At 43.8% G+C, this 15,871-nt stretch overlaps 1 protein-coding gene across 2 annotated transcripts in view; it reads left to right on the top strand.

Moving 5' to 3' along the window:
- The first annotated feature begins 4,845 nt into the window (after positions 1 to 4,845).
- The window catches only part of dcaf12 (DDB1 and CUL4 associated factor 12), an 86,609-nt gene continuing 75,583 nt past the window's right edge, over positions 4,846 to 15,871 (top strand). For both annotated transcript variants that reach the window (XR_009645002.1, XM_060829609.1), the window contains exon 1: positions 4,846 to 5,173. Coding sequence is in view for 1 of the 2 variants with exons in the window: in XM_060829609.1 (XP_060685592.1) it covers positions 5,117 to 5,173 (57 nt within the window). In the remaining variant the exon portion in view is untranslated. The remainder of the gene's footprint in view (positions 5,174 to 15,871) is intronic.

Here is a 15,871-nt window from a genome sequence, read left to right as displayed (position 1 = left end):
ACAGAGGGTGGTGGTGGAGGGTTGTTTTTCAGACTGGAAGCCTGTGACCAATGGAATGCCACAAGGATCAGTGCTGGGTCCTCCACTTTATGTCATTTATATAAATGATTCGGATGTGAGCATAAGAGGTATAGTTACTAATTTGCAGATGACACAAAAATTGGAGGTGCAGTAGACAGCAAAGAAGGTTACTTCAGATTACAACGGAATCTTGATCAGATGGGCCAATGGCTGTGAAATGGCAGATGGAGTTTAATTTATATAAATGCGAGGTGCTGCATTTTGGGAAAGCAAATCATAGCAGGACTGATACGCTTAATGGTAAGGTCCTAGGGAGTGTTGCTGAACAAAGAGACCTTGGAGTGCAGGTTCATAGCTCCTTGAAAGTGGAGTCACAGGTAGATAGGATATTGCAGAGGGCGTTTGGTATGCTTTCCTTTATTGGCCACAGTATTGAGTACAGGAGTTGGGTGGTCATGTTGCAGCTGTACAGGACATTGGTTAGGCCACTGTCAGAATGTTGGTGCAATTCTGTTTTCCTTCCTATCAGAAGGATGTTGTGAAACTTGAAAGAGTTCAGAAAAGTTTTACAAGGATGTTGCCAGGGTTGGAGGATTTGAGCTATGGGGAGAGGTTGAATAGGCTAGGGCTGTTTTCCCTGGAGACCGGAGGCTGAGGGGTGATCTGAGAAAGTTTTATAAAATCATGAGGGGCAAGAATAGGATAAGTAAAGTCTTTTCTCTGGGGTGGGGGAGTGCAAAATTACAGGTTTGGTGTGAGAGGGGAAAGATAGAAACATTAATCAAAGGCATGTTTCCAACACTGATTGCGTCTTCGTTTACAGTGATTAAACAGGCACCGTCTCCAAACGACTGACCTCCCGCCCTATCTCCCCACACTTTCCCTGGACTTCTACACAGGCATGTACCCTAAACTCCCCCCTCCCCAGATCATCTCTCCAACATTGCCCTGTACAGGCAAAGGTGGAACCTGTCATAAAGTTGCAGATAAACAACGTGTGTGTTTTGTGTCTGTGTGTGCATGCTGTTTGGAGACTCACCTTCCAAAAGGCAGCAGCACAAGCAGTCTTGTTGTTGGTGTCCAGCCCGGCTGCCCAGAGAGGGAGTGGGGGGTGGGGGGAGTGGGAAGTGGGGGAAACGCATGGGATTTGGGGGCAGTGATGGATGAGGGTGGGGCATGGGTGGAGGGCAGTGTTGGGTGGGGGGCAGGCGGAGCCGCGGTGTTTGACGGGGCGGGAGGTGTTGGGCGGGTGGGAGCGGTGTTGGACGGCGTTGGGTGGTGTTGGACAGAGATGGGGGCAGGGGAGTCGGGGGGCAGGATGTGTTTGATGGGGATGGGGCGGGAGGGCAGTATCAGGAGGTGTTGGATAGGGATAGGGGTGGAGCTGCGGGAAGTGTTGGATGGGGATGGGGGGCAGGCTGGGAGGCAGTATTGGACGGGGATGTGGCGGCGGAGTGCGGGGGTTCACTCGTGGTGTGCTGCTGCCTCATCTCCTGAACGGGGAGCGCTCTTAAATAACTTCGATCTCCAGAGGAAAGGCATTTAATCGATTAACCGAATAATCGATTATCTGAACGAAATAGTGCCCACCCATCTTGTTTGGATAATCAAGGTTCCTCTGTAAAAGAGACCTAAGGGGGAATTAGGGATAAGCGATAAATGCAGACCTATCCAGTGAAACTCACATGCCATGAATGAATTTTAAAAAAAGCCTAGCTTTGGGAAATGAAATAGGATCCTGGCATCATGAGAAGAATTTCAGAGTCTGACAACATATATGTGGTATCTTTTAATATTTTAAGGCTGAGGCAGATACGTTCTTGTTAAGCAAGTTTGGTTTGCTGTCGTCTTACTCAAAGGCAGAGCGAGTTTTAATTGGCTGAGTGGCCTACTCCTGCTCCTAGTTCAGAGGCTGAGTGGCCTACTCCTGCTCCTAGTTCAGATTTTTATATGCTTGTATATGACAGCATATGAAATTGACAAGATGGAAAATTGCGAAGATCTGTTCTCCTCAGAAAAATATGGGCAATTCCAGTCTGCCTAATTACTATCTCATTAATCTACTCTTAATTATCAGTCAAATTATGTAAGGAGTTTTAAACAATGGATGTAGGTTTGCTCGCTGAGCTTAAAGGTACTTTTCTAGACGTTTCATCACCCTACTAGGTAACATCGTTAGTGGGACTCGGGCAAAGCACTGCTGAAACTTCCTGCTTTCTATTTATATGTTCGGGTTTCTTTGGGTTGGTGATGTCATTTCCTGTGGTGAATTCACTTTCCTGTTCCTTTTCTCAGGGGGTGGTAGATGGGGTCTAACTCGACGTGTTTGTTGATAAGAGTTCCAGTTGGAATGCCATCCTTCTGAGAATTCTTGTGCGTCTTTGTTTGGCTTGTCATAGAGTCAGAGATATGCAGCACAGAAACAGACCCTTCGGTCCAATCTGTCCATGCCAACCAGATATCCGACCCAATCTAGTCCCATCTGCCAGCACCCGGCCCATATCCCTCCAAACCCTTCCTCTTCGTATACACATCCAAATGCCTCTTAAATGCTGCAAATGTACCAGCCTCCACCACCTCCTCTGGCAGCTCATTCCATACACGTACCACCCTCTGTGTGAAGGGTTGCCCCATAGGTCTCTTTTATATCTTTCCCCTCTCACCTTAAACTTATGCCCTCTAGTTCTGGACTCCGCGACCCCAGGGAAAAGATTTTACCCTATCCATGCCCATCATAATTTTGTAAACCTCTATAAGGTCACCCCTCAGCCTCCGACGCTCCAGGGAAAACAGCCCCAGCCTATTCAGCCTCTCCCTGTAGCTCAAATTCTCCAACCCTGGCAACATCCTTGTAAATCTTTTCTGAAACCTTTCAACTTTCCGATAGGAAGGAAACCAGAATTGCAACAATATTGCAACCAACATTCCAACAGTGGCCTAACCAATGTCGTGATCAGCTGCAACATGACCTCCCAACTCCTGTACTCAATATTCTGACCAATAAAGGAAAGCATACCAAACACCTTCTTCACTATCCTATCTACCTGCGACTCCACTTTCAAGGAGATATGAACCTGCACTCCAAGATCTCTTTTTTCCAGCAACACTCCCTACAACCTTACCATTGTGAGAAACAAAGCTCACTCACTTCAATAATTTCAGTCCGAAACAAGATCTGAAGCAATCAGTATGTTTATTATACGCTTGCAAGCGTGGTGCCTGAAGTAAGACACACAGAGTTTTGCACGTACATATCTTATGTAGGATTCACTACTCCCAACCTGGTGCCCATTACTATTGTTTATCTCTTGCCTTATCCGGGCTTGTGCATAACAAAGTACAAGTTTTACTCGGCCATTTCACCACATCCTGCTGTGACCCATTGTTAGGCATATCCTTCTTCACTATTATCTACTTCCCCCACCTGTGACATTTCCTCCCTTTCCCCAACTATTTTATTCTTATGACCTTTTAATTGGGGTTTCTTTTCGTGTTTTTGCAAAAGTGGGAAACAGATGCTTATAAGTACGGCTTGTACAAGCATATCTGGTTTAACCTACATCCTCACAGCACCTTATCTATTTGTCTGTAACATCTACCATTGTTTGCAGGCATGTTTCATTTTTGCATGCACATTTTAGCTAATACAAAAACAATTATATATTTCCTCCACATAGTTTTCATTCTTGTTGACTCAGCTCTTGGTTGAAACAATTATACACTGGTGTGAGTGCATTTACCTTGCATTAGTAATTATGATTGCAGAAGTAATACTACTTTACCTATATCCCACACCATTAAGTGTAAAGGTCCTGCTAAGAATACCAATGTTATATTCCTCTTGTCTGAAATTTAGAGCTTTTATTTTTCACAATAACCTATGATATGGCACTTTATCAAATGTCTTCTGAAAATTTAAGTACATCTCTTTTATCCACAGCTCGTTAGAACCACAAAGAATTCCAATAGCTTGGTTAAACATGAACCCTTTCACAAAACCATGTTTACTCTGGCTGATTAGCTTGAACTTACCTCACTGCAATTTCTTTAATAAAATAAATTGAATATTTTCCCTGCTGATTTTAAAATAAATGGTCTGTTTTTTTTTGTCTAGAATATCAGAGCAGTCTTGAATAGCCCATTCCTGCTCCTCAGTCCTATGCTTTGATGTGAATGTTCCCGTACTGTTATCAATACGGTACACAACTTCTCGTGCCTTGCTGTGCGTGCGCCGTAACCAATCAGGTGACACCGTTGTCCCTGCAGCCGGGGAGCAACCAGGATGTGACTAACTTCATTGATAATGGATTAATTAATAAAAGTCCGCTCTAATGAACCCAACTGCCTTCTTCTGCAGACATGATTCTGCCCTGCCAACAAGATACCTCTGCAGCATAGTCTAATGGGCAGTGATAATAACATTCTAGTTGAGAAGGGCAACTTCCGTTTGGTGTTAGATATACTCAGCAGACAGGCATGTGATGGGGAGACGTTAACGTTTTCAGATCCTTCATCAGATCTGAGAAAAGATAGCAAGTGGGTGGGCCTAGCAAGAGAAATAAACTATCATTTTTGTTGGTCGATCAAACTTGTGGAGAAAGTTACGGAAAGAAACAAAGTCTGTTGGAAAGCCATTTCCGGATTGGAACGGAACTATGTCCGTTAGGCACTGGTGGAACAGACCGGAAGTGTATCGGGCGAGCTCTGTAAGAACGGAACGGAAGTCATCGGACGACGATTCCGAAGCGGAACCGAATTGAACTGTGCCATCGGGCATTACTGGAACGGAAGTAGATTGGGCGGGCGTTGCTGGGGCGGGACGGAAGTGTGTCAATAACGTTCGCTCGCTCGCTCTGAGTGCGCGCGAGCGCAGCGTTGGCAGGAATTTGTTTTATAACATAACGCCGACGTGCAAACGGCTTTCGGTAATCATAAATTCCAAATAACCACGATACCAAATACCAAAGAGGTACCTTTAAAAAAAAGTTAAATAATCCTTTATCTTCATTGCCCACTCTCCGGGACCTGTCCATTAAATCTCTGATTAGTATTAACTCTATGTCCATGTGGATTCAAAGACTTTCCCTCCCACATCATGGCCAGAAAAATAGTTAGCAGAAAGAGAAAGGCTGCGGAACTAGAACCGGAGCAGGTAGGCCGCTTTTTTAAAAAAAACTTTATTGCAAACGAGCTGTAGGTCTGGTCCAGGCTGGACACTTGTGATTTGCTGCAACGCCCCTCAATTCAGTCCCGCCAACCTTTACTGCTCTGTATTTGTTTGTACTTCCCGCGTTGGTGATTGCAATCGGAATGGATTACTTAACACCTTTTCTTCTCTGGAGGATCTTTAGTGTGTGGGTTTCTCGTCCCCGGAAACACTCCAGGCTGGAATTTATAAAATATAATTTACATTAAAATTCAATAATGATTTGGAGATGCCGATGTTGGACCGGGGTGTACAAAGTTAAAAATCTCACACCACCAGGTTATAGTCCAACAGGTTGTAATTGAAATTGCACAAGCTATATTTTTGTTTAATAAACTTGTCCACGCTATGGTGGATAGCCCAGGAAGTAGAATTGGGAGGGCAGTCAGCTCTGATCTTAGAATATTGCAGCTGGCTCAAAGGGCTGAATAGTCTTACTGCAGCTCCTAAATCCTTTAACTATATTGCTTTGTATTTTAGAAAGGATTGAACTTAATTTCTCACTTTAGTTTGTAATCTGCTTGAAGATATCTGGACTGTGGGTTTTATTTTAAATTAATTGTGTATTTATTATCTAATTGGAATATGAATCTTCAAATTTTAATATTGAGCTTCTCTCAATTAAGTTTGGCAGTTTCACTTGCATCCATGTGAACAGGTTTCAGGTAATGATGTGATTAATTTGTAAGAGACTAAGTTATGTAAACTATTAACTATGCATTTAAAATGAAAAATTTGTTACCATGCAATATTTCCAAAACTGTAACTAAACTGGTGAGTTTCAAAGTGTTGTAATGTCCTCTCTTTGTCCATTTGGTATCAAATTGTTTTTGTATATTGATGGAATATTCTTGTTTCTAATAGTGTAGCTGGAGGTACACTTTCATGTAACCTTGGTCTTGGTTTTGGAAAAGACTGAGTAGTATGCAGTCTGTCAACTTACTGGTTCAAATGTACATGATCTGAAATATTTTTCTTGGCTTTGAACAAAATGTTATGCATTTTTATAGTTCAAAAGTCAGTTGAGATTGCTTAGTGAAGTCATTTTGCCATTATGATGTCATAGTCCTGAGAATGTGACATATATTTCCATTATGTACTAACTGTATTAGATTTAAAATTAGTTTAATGTATATTTAGAGTCATAGTATCCTACAGCACAGCAAAAGTCCCTTTGACCCAAACTAGTCCATGCTGACCAAAGTGTCCATACACGCTAACCCCATTTCCCTGCACTTGGCCCATATCCCTCTAGTCCTTTCCTCTCCATGTATTTGTTCAAATGCCTTTTAAATGTTATTAACGTACCTGCCCCAAACCACTTCCGCTGGCAGCTCATTCCGTACCCATGCTGCCCTCCATGTAATAACCCCTCAGGTTTTCCCTTTTATTTTTTCCTCTTCTAACTTTAAACTGATGCTCACTAGTCCTCAATTCCACAACCCTGGAAAAAGACAATGCAAAGTCCCTCCCCACCCTTAACAGCTTTCTGCAAAGTCCTTTCCTATCCCTATCTGCTTTCTGCAAAGACCATTCCCTCCGCGACTACCTGGTCAGGTACACGCCCCCTAACAAGCCACCCTCCTCTCCTGGTACTTTCCCCTGCCACCACAGAAATTGCAAAACCTGCACTCTCACCTCCCCCCTCCCTTTACGTCCATCTAAGACCCCAAAGGAGCCTTCCACATGCATCAAAGTTTCACCTGCATTTCCACACATCATTTATTGTATCCATTGCTCCCGATGCAGTCACCTCTACATTGGGGAGACTGGACGCTGCCTTGCAGAACGTTTTAGAGAACATCTCTGGGCCAACAGCACCAATCAACCCCAGCAGCCCGTAGCCAAACATTTCAACTCCCCTTCCCACTGCCGCGGACTTGCAGGTCCTGGCGCTTGTCCGTCGCCACTCTCCGCGCCCCCCGCCGCCGCCGCCGCCGCCACCTTACCCCAATTCCAACCTGGTAAAAACAAGGACGACAGATGCTGGAAACCAGATTCTAGATTAGAGTGATGCTGGAAAAGCACAGCAGTTCAGGCAGCATCCGAGGAGCAGGCAAATCGACGTTTTGGACAAAAGCCCTTCATCAGGAATAGAGGCAGAGTGCCTGCAGGGTGATGAGAGAAATGAGAGGAGGGTGGGGGTGAAGAGAAAGTAACAGAGTACAGTGGGTGAATGGGGGTGGGATGAAGGTGATAGGTCAGAGAGGAGGATGGAATGGATAGGTGGAAAGGAAGGTAGGTAGGTAGGACACGTCATGGGGACAATGCTGAGCTGGAAGTTTGGAACTACGGTGAGGTGAGGGAAGGGGAAATGAGGAAACTGTTGAAGTCCACATTGATGCCCTGGGGTTGAAGTGTTCCGAGGCGGAAGATGAGGCGTTCTTCCTCCAGGTGTCGGGTGGTGAGGGGGCGGTGGGGAAGGAGGCCCAGGACCTTCATGTCCTCGGCTGAGTGGGAGGGGTAATTGAAATGTTCGGCCATAGGGTGGTGTGGTTGATTTGTGCGGATATCCCAGAGATGTTCTCTAAAGCGCTCTGCGAGGAGGTGTCCAATCTCCCCAATGTAGAGGAGACCACATCGGGAGCAACGGATACAATAACTGATGTTGGTGGATGTGCAGGTGCAAAACTTTGGATGTGGAAGGCTCCTTTGGATGGAGATGAGGGAGGAGGTATGGGCGCAGGTTTTGCAATTCCTGTGGTGGCAGGGGAAGGTGCCAGGATGGGAGGGTGGGTTGTTTGGGGGGGGCGTTGACCTGACCAGGTAGTCACGGAGGGAATAGTCTTTGCGGAAGGTGGAAAGGGGTGGGGAGGGAAATATATCCCTGGTGGTGGGGTCCATTTGGAGGTGGTGGAAATGTCTTAGGATGATGTGGTTTATGCAAAGGTTGGTAGGGTGGAAGGTGAACACCAGGGGGGGCTACCTTCCAGCTTCTCACTGCCCTCATGACCTGTCGCACCCATCCGCTCCACCCTCCTCTCCGGCCTATCACCTTTACCTCCACTCATCTATTGCACTCTCAGCTACCTTCTCCCCACCCCCAAGGCCTCCAGCCTGATTCCTGATGAAGGGCTCCAGCCCGAAATGTCGATTTTCCTGCTCTTCCGATGCTGCCTGACCTGCAGAACAGAAATGTGGAGGCTGTTTAAGGAGCACTTGTTGCGAGTGTTGGAGACAGGCAAAGAATGGTAAGGTGAAGGAGTGTTGGATGACAAAAACAGAGGAACTTCTTGTCAGAAGGAAGAAGAAAAAACTTCAGGTCGAGGAAGCAAAGATCTGGCACAGCTTTAGAGGATTACAGGATAGCTCGGAAAGAACTCAAAAGTGGAGTGAGGAGAACTAGGAGGGGACATGGAAAAGCCTTGGTGGGAAGTAATAGGGGAAACCCAAAGGCGTTCCACACATACGTGAGGAAAAAGAGAATGATCAGAGGAAGGTAGGGCCAATCGGGGATAGTGGAGGGAGCTTCTGCCTGGAGTTTGAGGAGGAACGGGAGGCCTAAAACACCATGAACCAGGTTAATAGGCTTGAACAGATTGATATTAAGGAAATGGATGTGCTGGAAATTCTGGGAAACATCAGGATAGTTAAGACCCTGCGCTGGACCAGATATATCCAAGGTTACTATGGGAAGTGAAGATTAAGATTGCTGCACCTTTGTATCCTCGCTGTCCATGGGAGGAGTACTGGCTGATTGGAGGGAAGTGAATGTCCTTTCTCTGCTCAAGAAAGGGAATAGGGAAATCCCTCGGAATTACAAATCAGTCAGTCTTGCGTCTGTGGTAAGATTGTGAGAGACAGGATTTATGACTATTTGGAAAAACATAGTTTGATTAACAATAGTTAGCATTCCTTGTGAGGGGCAGGTCATGCCTCGCAAGCCTTTATTGAGTTCTTTAAGGATGTGACAAGACACGAGGGTTTAGCAGTGGATGTGGTGTAGGTTCTGCACGATAGGTCAGGCAGCATCCAAAGAGCAGGACAATCGATGTTTCGGGCATGAGCCATTCCTGAAGAAGGGCTCATGCCCGAAACATCGATTCTCCTGCTCTTTGGATGCTGCCTGACCTGCTGTGCTTTTCCAGAACACATTTTCAGCTCTGATCTCCAGCATCGGCAGTCCTCACTTTTTCCTCTGCACGATAGGCTCATTCAGAAAGTTAGGAGGTATGGGATACAGGGAATTTTGGCCATCTGGATACAGAATTAGCTGGCTGAAAGAAGACTGCAAGTGGTAGTGGATTGAAAGTATTCCACCTGGAGGTCAGTGACCAGTGGTGTCCCATGGGGATCTATTCTTGGGCCTCTGCTCTTTATAGTTTTTATAAATGACTTGGATGAAGAAGTGGGGGGTTAGTGAGTTTGCCGATGACACACAGGTTGGCGGTGTTGTAGATATTGTTCACTGCTATTGCAGGCTAAAACAAGGCATTGGCAGGATGCAGAGCTGGACTGAGTAGTGGCAGTTGGAGTTCAACCTGGATAAATGAGAAGTGGTTCATATTGGAAGGTTGAACTTTAATGCTGAATACTAGGTTAAAGACAATTCTTGGCAGTGCGGAGGAGCAGCAGGATATTGGGGTCCACATACGTAGATCCTGCAAAGTTGCTACCCAAGTTGATATCGTCATTAAGGTGTATGATGTTTTGGCTTTCATTAAACAGGAGGATTGAGTTTTAAGTGCTGTGATGTTTTGCTGCAGCTCGAGGTAAGCCCTGGTTAGACCACACTTGGAATATTGTGTGCAGTTCTGGTCGCCTCATTATAGGAGAGATATAGATGTTTTAGAGAGCGTGCAGAGGAGATTTACCAGAATGCTGCCTGGATTCGATGGCTTGTCTTATGAAGAAAGGTTAAGTGAGTTCGGAACTTTCACACTAGACAGATGACTTTATAGAGTTGTAAAAGGTAATAAGAGGCATAGATAGAGTAGATAGCCAGAGACTTTTCCCCAGGGCAGGAATGGCTCTCATAAGGGGTCATCATTTTAAGGTGATTGGGGGAAGGTTTAGAGGTAGGTTCTTTATGCAGGGAGTGGTGGTTGTGTGGGACGCTCTGTCAGCAGTGGTAGAGTCGGAGACATTAGGGACATTTAAGCGACTGCTGGACAAGCACATGGACTGCAGTAAATTGAGGGATGTGTAAGTTTGGTTGATCTTGGATTAAAATAAATGCTTGGCGTGACATTCAGGGCTGAAGGGCCTGTATTATGCTGTACTGTTCTATGTTCTGTGTAACATCCTTGTAAATTTCTTCTGTGCTCTCTACAGTTTAATAATATCCTTCCTATAACAAGGTAACCAAAACTGAAATTAAAAATCGCACAACATCAGGTTATAGTTCAACAGGTTTATTTGGAAGCACTAGCTTTCGAAGTGCTGCTGCTTCACCAGTGGTTGTGAAGCAGGACCATAAGACACAATTTATAGCAAAAGCTTACACTGATACAATGATATATTGAACAAACCTAGATTGTTAACTATTTCATCTTGTCGAATGGATTTGCTGGTTTCCATTCTTTAATATATAAATCCAAGAACATCTTTTAAATTATATTCTCAAGATAATTTTTAAGTTTTCATAACAGAAGTTGACATCTCAGCTCAGACTGCTTTAAAGGTAGCAAAAGGGATGGGCACTTAAGGCAGAAATTCAGGGAGCTAGGGTGGAAATTGAGATAGTTTGTTATCTCTGGTTTCTTCCCTGTGCCATGTACTAGTGAGGTGAGGAGTAGGGAGAGAGAGACAAGTTGAACACTTGGCTGCATGGATGGTGTAGGAGGGTGGGATTCGGATACCTGGATAATTGGTGTTCATTCTTGGGGTAGGTGGGACCGCTACAAACTGGATGGTCTACACCTGAACCAGAGGGGTACCATTATCCTGGGGTGGGGGGATTTGCTTTCGCTCTTCAGGAGGGTTTAAACTAATTCAGCATGGGAATGGGAACCTAAATTGTAGCTTCACTGTCCAGGAGATTGAGAGTAGTGAGGTCAGAAATAAGGTTTCAAGATTGCGAGAGTGCACCAGCAAGCACAAAGTTGGTCTGAAGCGTGTCTACTTCAACGCCAGGCACATCTGGAATAAATTGGGTGAGCTTGCCTATGATTTGGTACCTGGGACTTCGATAGAGAAGGGACAGGAATGGTTGTTGCAGCTTCTGGGGTGTGGATGTTTGAGGAAGAACAGGGAAGGTGGTTAAAGAGTGGGGGTGGGGATGGCATTGTCAGTCAAGGACGGTATTACGGTGGCAAGGACGTATGAGGACTTGTCTATTGATGCACTATGGGCTGAAGTTAGAAACTGTAAAGGAGAAGTCACCCTCTTAGGAGTTTTCTTTAGGCCTCTGCATAGTTCCAGAGATTGACACCACATCCACAAGCAATCAAGTGGGCTGCTTCATTCTGGATGATGATTTCTTGTGTTGTTGGAGTTGCACATGTCCAGTCTGGTAGGGAGTATTTCACACCCCAGACTTGTAGATAATAGACAGGTTTTGGAGAGTCAGGGTGTGAGTTACTTGTTGTGGTATTCCTAGCCTCTGACCAACTATTCTAGCTGCTGTATTTATATGGTGGTCAAGTTGAGTTTCTGGTCAATGGTCTCTAAGACCCGGTCAGGTCTATTAGTAGCTGCTGAGTAACTCTTCAAGGTGGATGTTGAAATCCCTCACCCAGGGTGCTTCCTCCAATTGTTCTGTATGGAGAAGCACTGATTCATCAGCTGATGGGGGATGGTACCTGGTAATCAGGAGGTTTTCTTGCCCATGTTTAGCTTAAAGCTATGAGACCTCATGGGGTCTGGAGTCAATGCTGAGGACTCCTTGGGCAACTCCTTCCTGACTGTATACCACTGCTGCTACCTCTGCTGGGAGAAGACTTATCCGGAGATGATGGTAATGGTGCCTGGGATGTTTTCTATAAGATGTAATTCCATGAGTAGGACTATATCAAGTTGCTTGACTAGTCTGAGAGACAGCTCTCCCAATTTTGGCACTAGCCCCCAGATGTTAGTAAGGAGAACTTTACAGGGTTGTTTTTGCTGTTGTCGTTTCTGGAGCCAAGGCTGATGCCAGGCAGTCCACCAGGTTTCATTTTTTGTCGAAATATGGCAGTGATTGATACAACTGGATGGCTTGCTAGGTATTTCAGAGGGCATGTGAGGATCAACTGGATTGCTGTGGCTCTGTTGTCACATGTAGGTCAGACCAGGTGAGGGTGACAGATTTCCTTCTCTGAAAGACATTAGTGTATTTAAGGAATAAGCAATGATGCAGCCAGGAGAGAAAGGCTGAACACTGTCTCTTGGACACTGATGTTGCCATTGTAGAATTTACCCACCATCAAAATTTTGGAGCAATTGATGAGAACTTTAATAGACCAGTCCCACCAATACAGTGGCTGTACAAATAGATCAAAGCTTAGGTATCCTATACCAAATAACTACCTTTTTTGATTTCTGAAGTCTATCCACATCTATAAGGTACACATCCAGAATGTATTGGCATTTTCTCAATTTCTCTGACTTGAGAAACTTGAACCTATTTGGGCCAATGCAGCACCCTATTTCCACCTTAAATATTCCCTCCCTTTTCAAAGTCGGTCAGTGCACATCATCTACAAGATGCATAGCAACAAATTGGCCAACCTCCTTTGGCAGCATCTTTCAAACCTGTGACTTCTGCCATCTAAAAAAGGATGAATCTCACCAAATCTCTGGTAATAACACTCCCAAGTCTTATCACATCCTGCCTTGGAACTGAATCACCATTTCCTCATTGATAAGTCAAAGCCCAGAACTTCCTTTCTAACAGTTGTAGCTAATCTACATAGACTACAGTGATACACAAAGATAGCTCACTGTTACTACATTGAGAGCAATTAGGAATGATTTAATTTGTTTATTATTGTCACATGTACCAACACAGGGGAAAATATTGTTTTGCGTGCTAACCAGACATATCACATCTTATTTAAATATATCAGGATAATAGAATGTGGAATATAGTGTTACGGCTACAGAAAAGGTGCTCTGAAAGATTAACTTTAATGTGAGAAGTCCACTCATAAGCCTGATAACAGTGGGGAAGAATGCATGTGGATGTTGGATATGTTAGTGATGCCATATCCTAGAACTGATTTTTTTTTTAAATAAAAAGTACAAATCTCAATTGACCAGTTTCACTAGTGTGAAAAGCGTAAGGTGGTACAAGATGTACCCCAGCCTGTCTTCGATAAATAATAAATATCTTGTGGTAATATTCTGAGACAATAGGGAAGTTGTTCCCTGTATCCTTAAATTTATCTTGCATCATGAATGTAGATTTATCTTCCATCCCCCACTTGGTTCATGATGACCTGCAAGCTGTTTTCCACATTCAGTCTGGGATCAAGAAAAGCTGTGCCATTGCACCCATTGCTCTTCCCATTCTTTGTTGCGATAATGCTCTTTCTAGCCCTCAAAAGAAGTGGAGCTGATCTGTGGAACAAATGGGAATCTGTTGATGACCTCCACCTACAGGGCAAATCCCAACATCCACTGTTATTGAAATACTGTTCATAAAAACAGGGCTTTCACTTACGTACTGTCTGAGGTTGAACTTGAAGCCATTGTCAATAGCTGATGCTTCCATGCTGTACACCTCTATGACTTTAATATGGCTCCGAGTCGTCAACTATGTTGAGAGTAGGCACTCAATCATGGCATGTTACCACCAGTGCTATATCAACAAGATCCTTTAAAGGTGCGTCAAAAGTCAGTGTTCTTATTCAGGTCATTATTACAAGATTCAGAACATTAACCATGCTTGATCAGCTCTGCTAAATCAGTCACATAGGCTGCATGCCTGAACCAAGACTTCTGGAACAAATGCTGTGCTTGGAGCTTTGACATGACATGTGAGCCCTAGGAAGGCAGAAGATACCCGTAAACCTTGCTTGGAAGTGTGTAATATCCCCATCAGCATCATGGCCCAAGACTGCTCGAGTTCAAGGGAAAGCTTAGATTCTCATTGCCATCGGCAAGCTAAAGTCAAGCATTGACAGAAAGGAGTGCGTAGCAATCATGGCATACCATCCTCTCTATCTCCAAACTATTGTCTGCCCTACCCGTGGCAAAGACTGTAGGTTGTGCATTGGGATTCTGGCATTATACAATGGATGTTTCTCACCTTGTCAACTGGCATTCCATGATGGATGCTTTTCACTTTGCTGACCCACTACCCTTGACTCCAGGATCTCATTGTTTACTGCAAGTTCTTATCTGGTCAAAATTATGCCTTTGCTACACAACCCAAAATTTAACTCTTTCCCTACCTGCTCATATCTTATACACATTCCTTCCTTTTATCATTTCAAGATAACCATCTAGATGGCACTACCACCTTTTATAAGTCTCTGACAGCCAGTATTTAAGCAAGTTATTGACACACAGCATATAATCATTATAACAAAAAAGATTACTAGTCCGTTACAGTAAATATTTCTAGGATCCTCCCACATGGGAAGAAGTTCACCAGTAAAGTTCTTAAATCCACAGTCCTTGGTCATTACTCTATTTCTTCCAAGTTGAGCGGAAAGGAGGCAGTTCTCCAAAATCTCCTTTAGTAAGTTCACGGTTGTTAGCTGCTTCACTTTTCATGCTCATGACAGGGGAGCTGATTGAATCTGTTGGATGAGGTTATGGAGGGGTGGGCATTGGCCTGAAGGCATGCTTCTCCTTTGAATGGAGAAACTCTAGACAATGTTAGCTGCTGAAAGTACTTTTGTAGTTCCCCTCTCATTCCTTCCTTGCCAAGGTGATTCAGTATGAAGACAGTCACACGTTTAACTACACTGAATTGTGTCTGCCTATTTCACCTCTCTTTGAATTCTTGAAGTCAGTTACTCTGTTCACTATGACATTATCTAGTTTTATACAATCCATAAACTTTTCTAAATTGTACTGTCTAAACAATTCACTCAATTGTGAGCAACAATCATGGTCCTAAAATCAAACCCTCAGGGGACCCCATTCAGGTTATTCAAAAGTTATTTTCCTTTAACAAATTAATACTTGGCTAATGTAAAAGCTGTCAGGAAAAGTATTTCAAAAATCTAAAACAGCAAGAAAGCAACAAAATGTTTCCTGTGCTTTAGCAATTGAAGAGCAGTTTCAGTTCAGATATAAATTGTGAATATTCGTGGAAAACATGTAGAATATATTAAAATATGTTCTCCAAATGAAACTTCCTAAATAAAACAGTCAGAATTACAGTGGCAACTTTGATAGAAATCAACATTCTTTGAATTTGCAATTTGAATGGGGCCAGTGAAGTCTCAATATTTAACAGAACTGAAACAACTCAGCCTCAAGTTCTAATAGTCTCTAAAATCTTAACAAAACATCAAACTTAAAATGCACTCTTGTTTTTGTGAACACGCTGCATTTAAAACACAGCAGCAGCAAAGATATTATAATACAATGCTCTCATCTGGCTAAAGCGTGACCACTGACCCAATTGTTTTTTCAAACGGGTATTGTTGAATTTGAAACAAATCGGGGACTTGGCACACAATCAATTTGTTTTAAGGTTACAGGTTTCCTAATTTTAAAAAGGACATAATGTACAATTTCAATGGAAAAAACAAAGTCTACCCTATT

The sequence above is a fragment of the Hemiscyllium ocellatum genome, chromosome 1 (assembly GCF_020745735.1).
Source record: "Hemiscyllium ocellatum isolate sHemOce1 chromosome 1, sHemOce1.pat.X.cur, whole genome shotgun sequence".
Classification (NCBI taxonomy): Eukaryota; Metazoa; Chordata; class Chondrichthyes; order Orectolobiformes; family Hemiscylliidae; genus Hemiscyllium; species Hemiscyllium ocellatum.
Note: the sequence above shows the minus strand (reverse complement) of the source record. Positions and strands in the feature narration are given on the sequence as shown.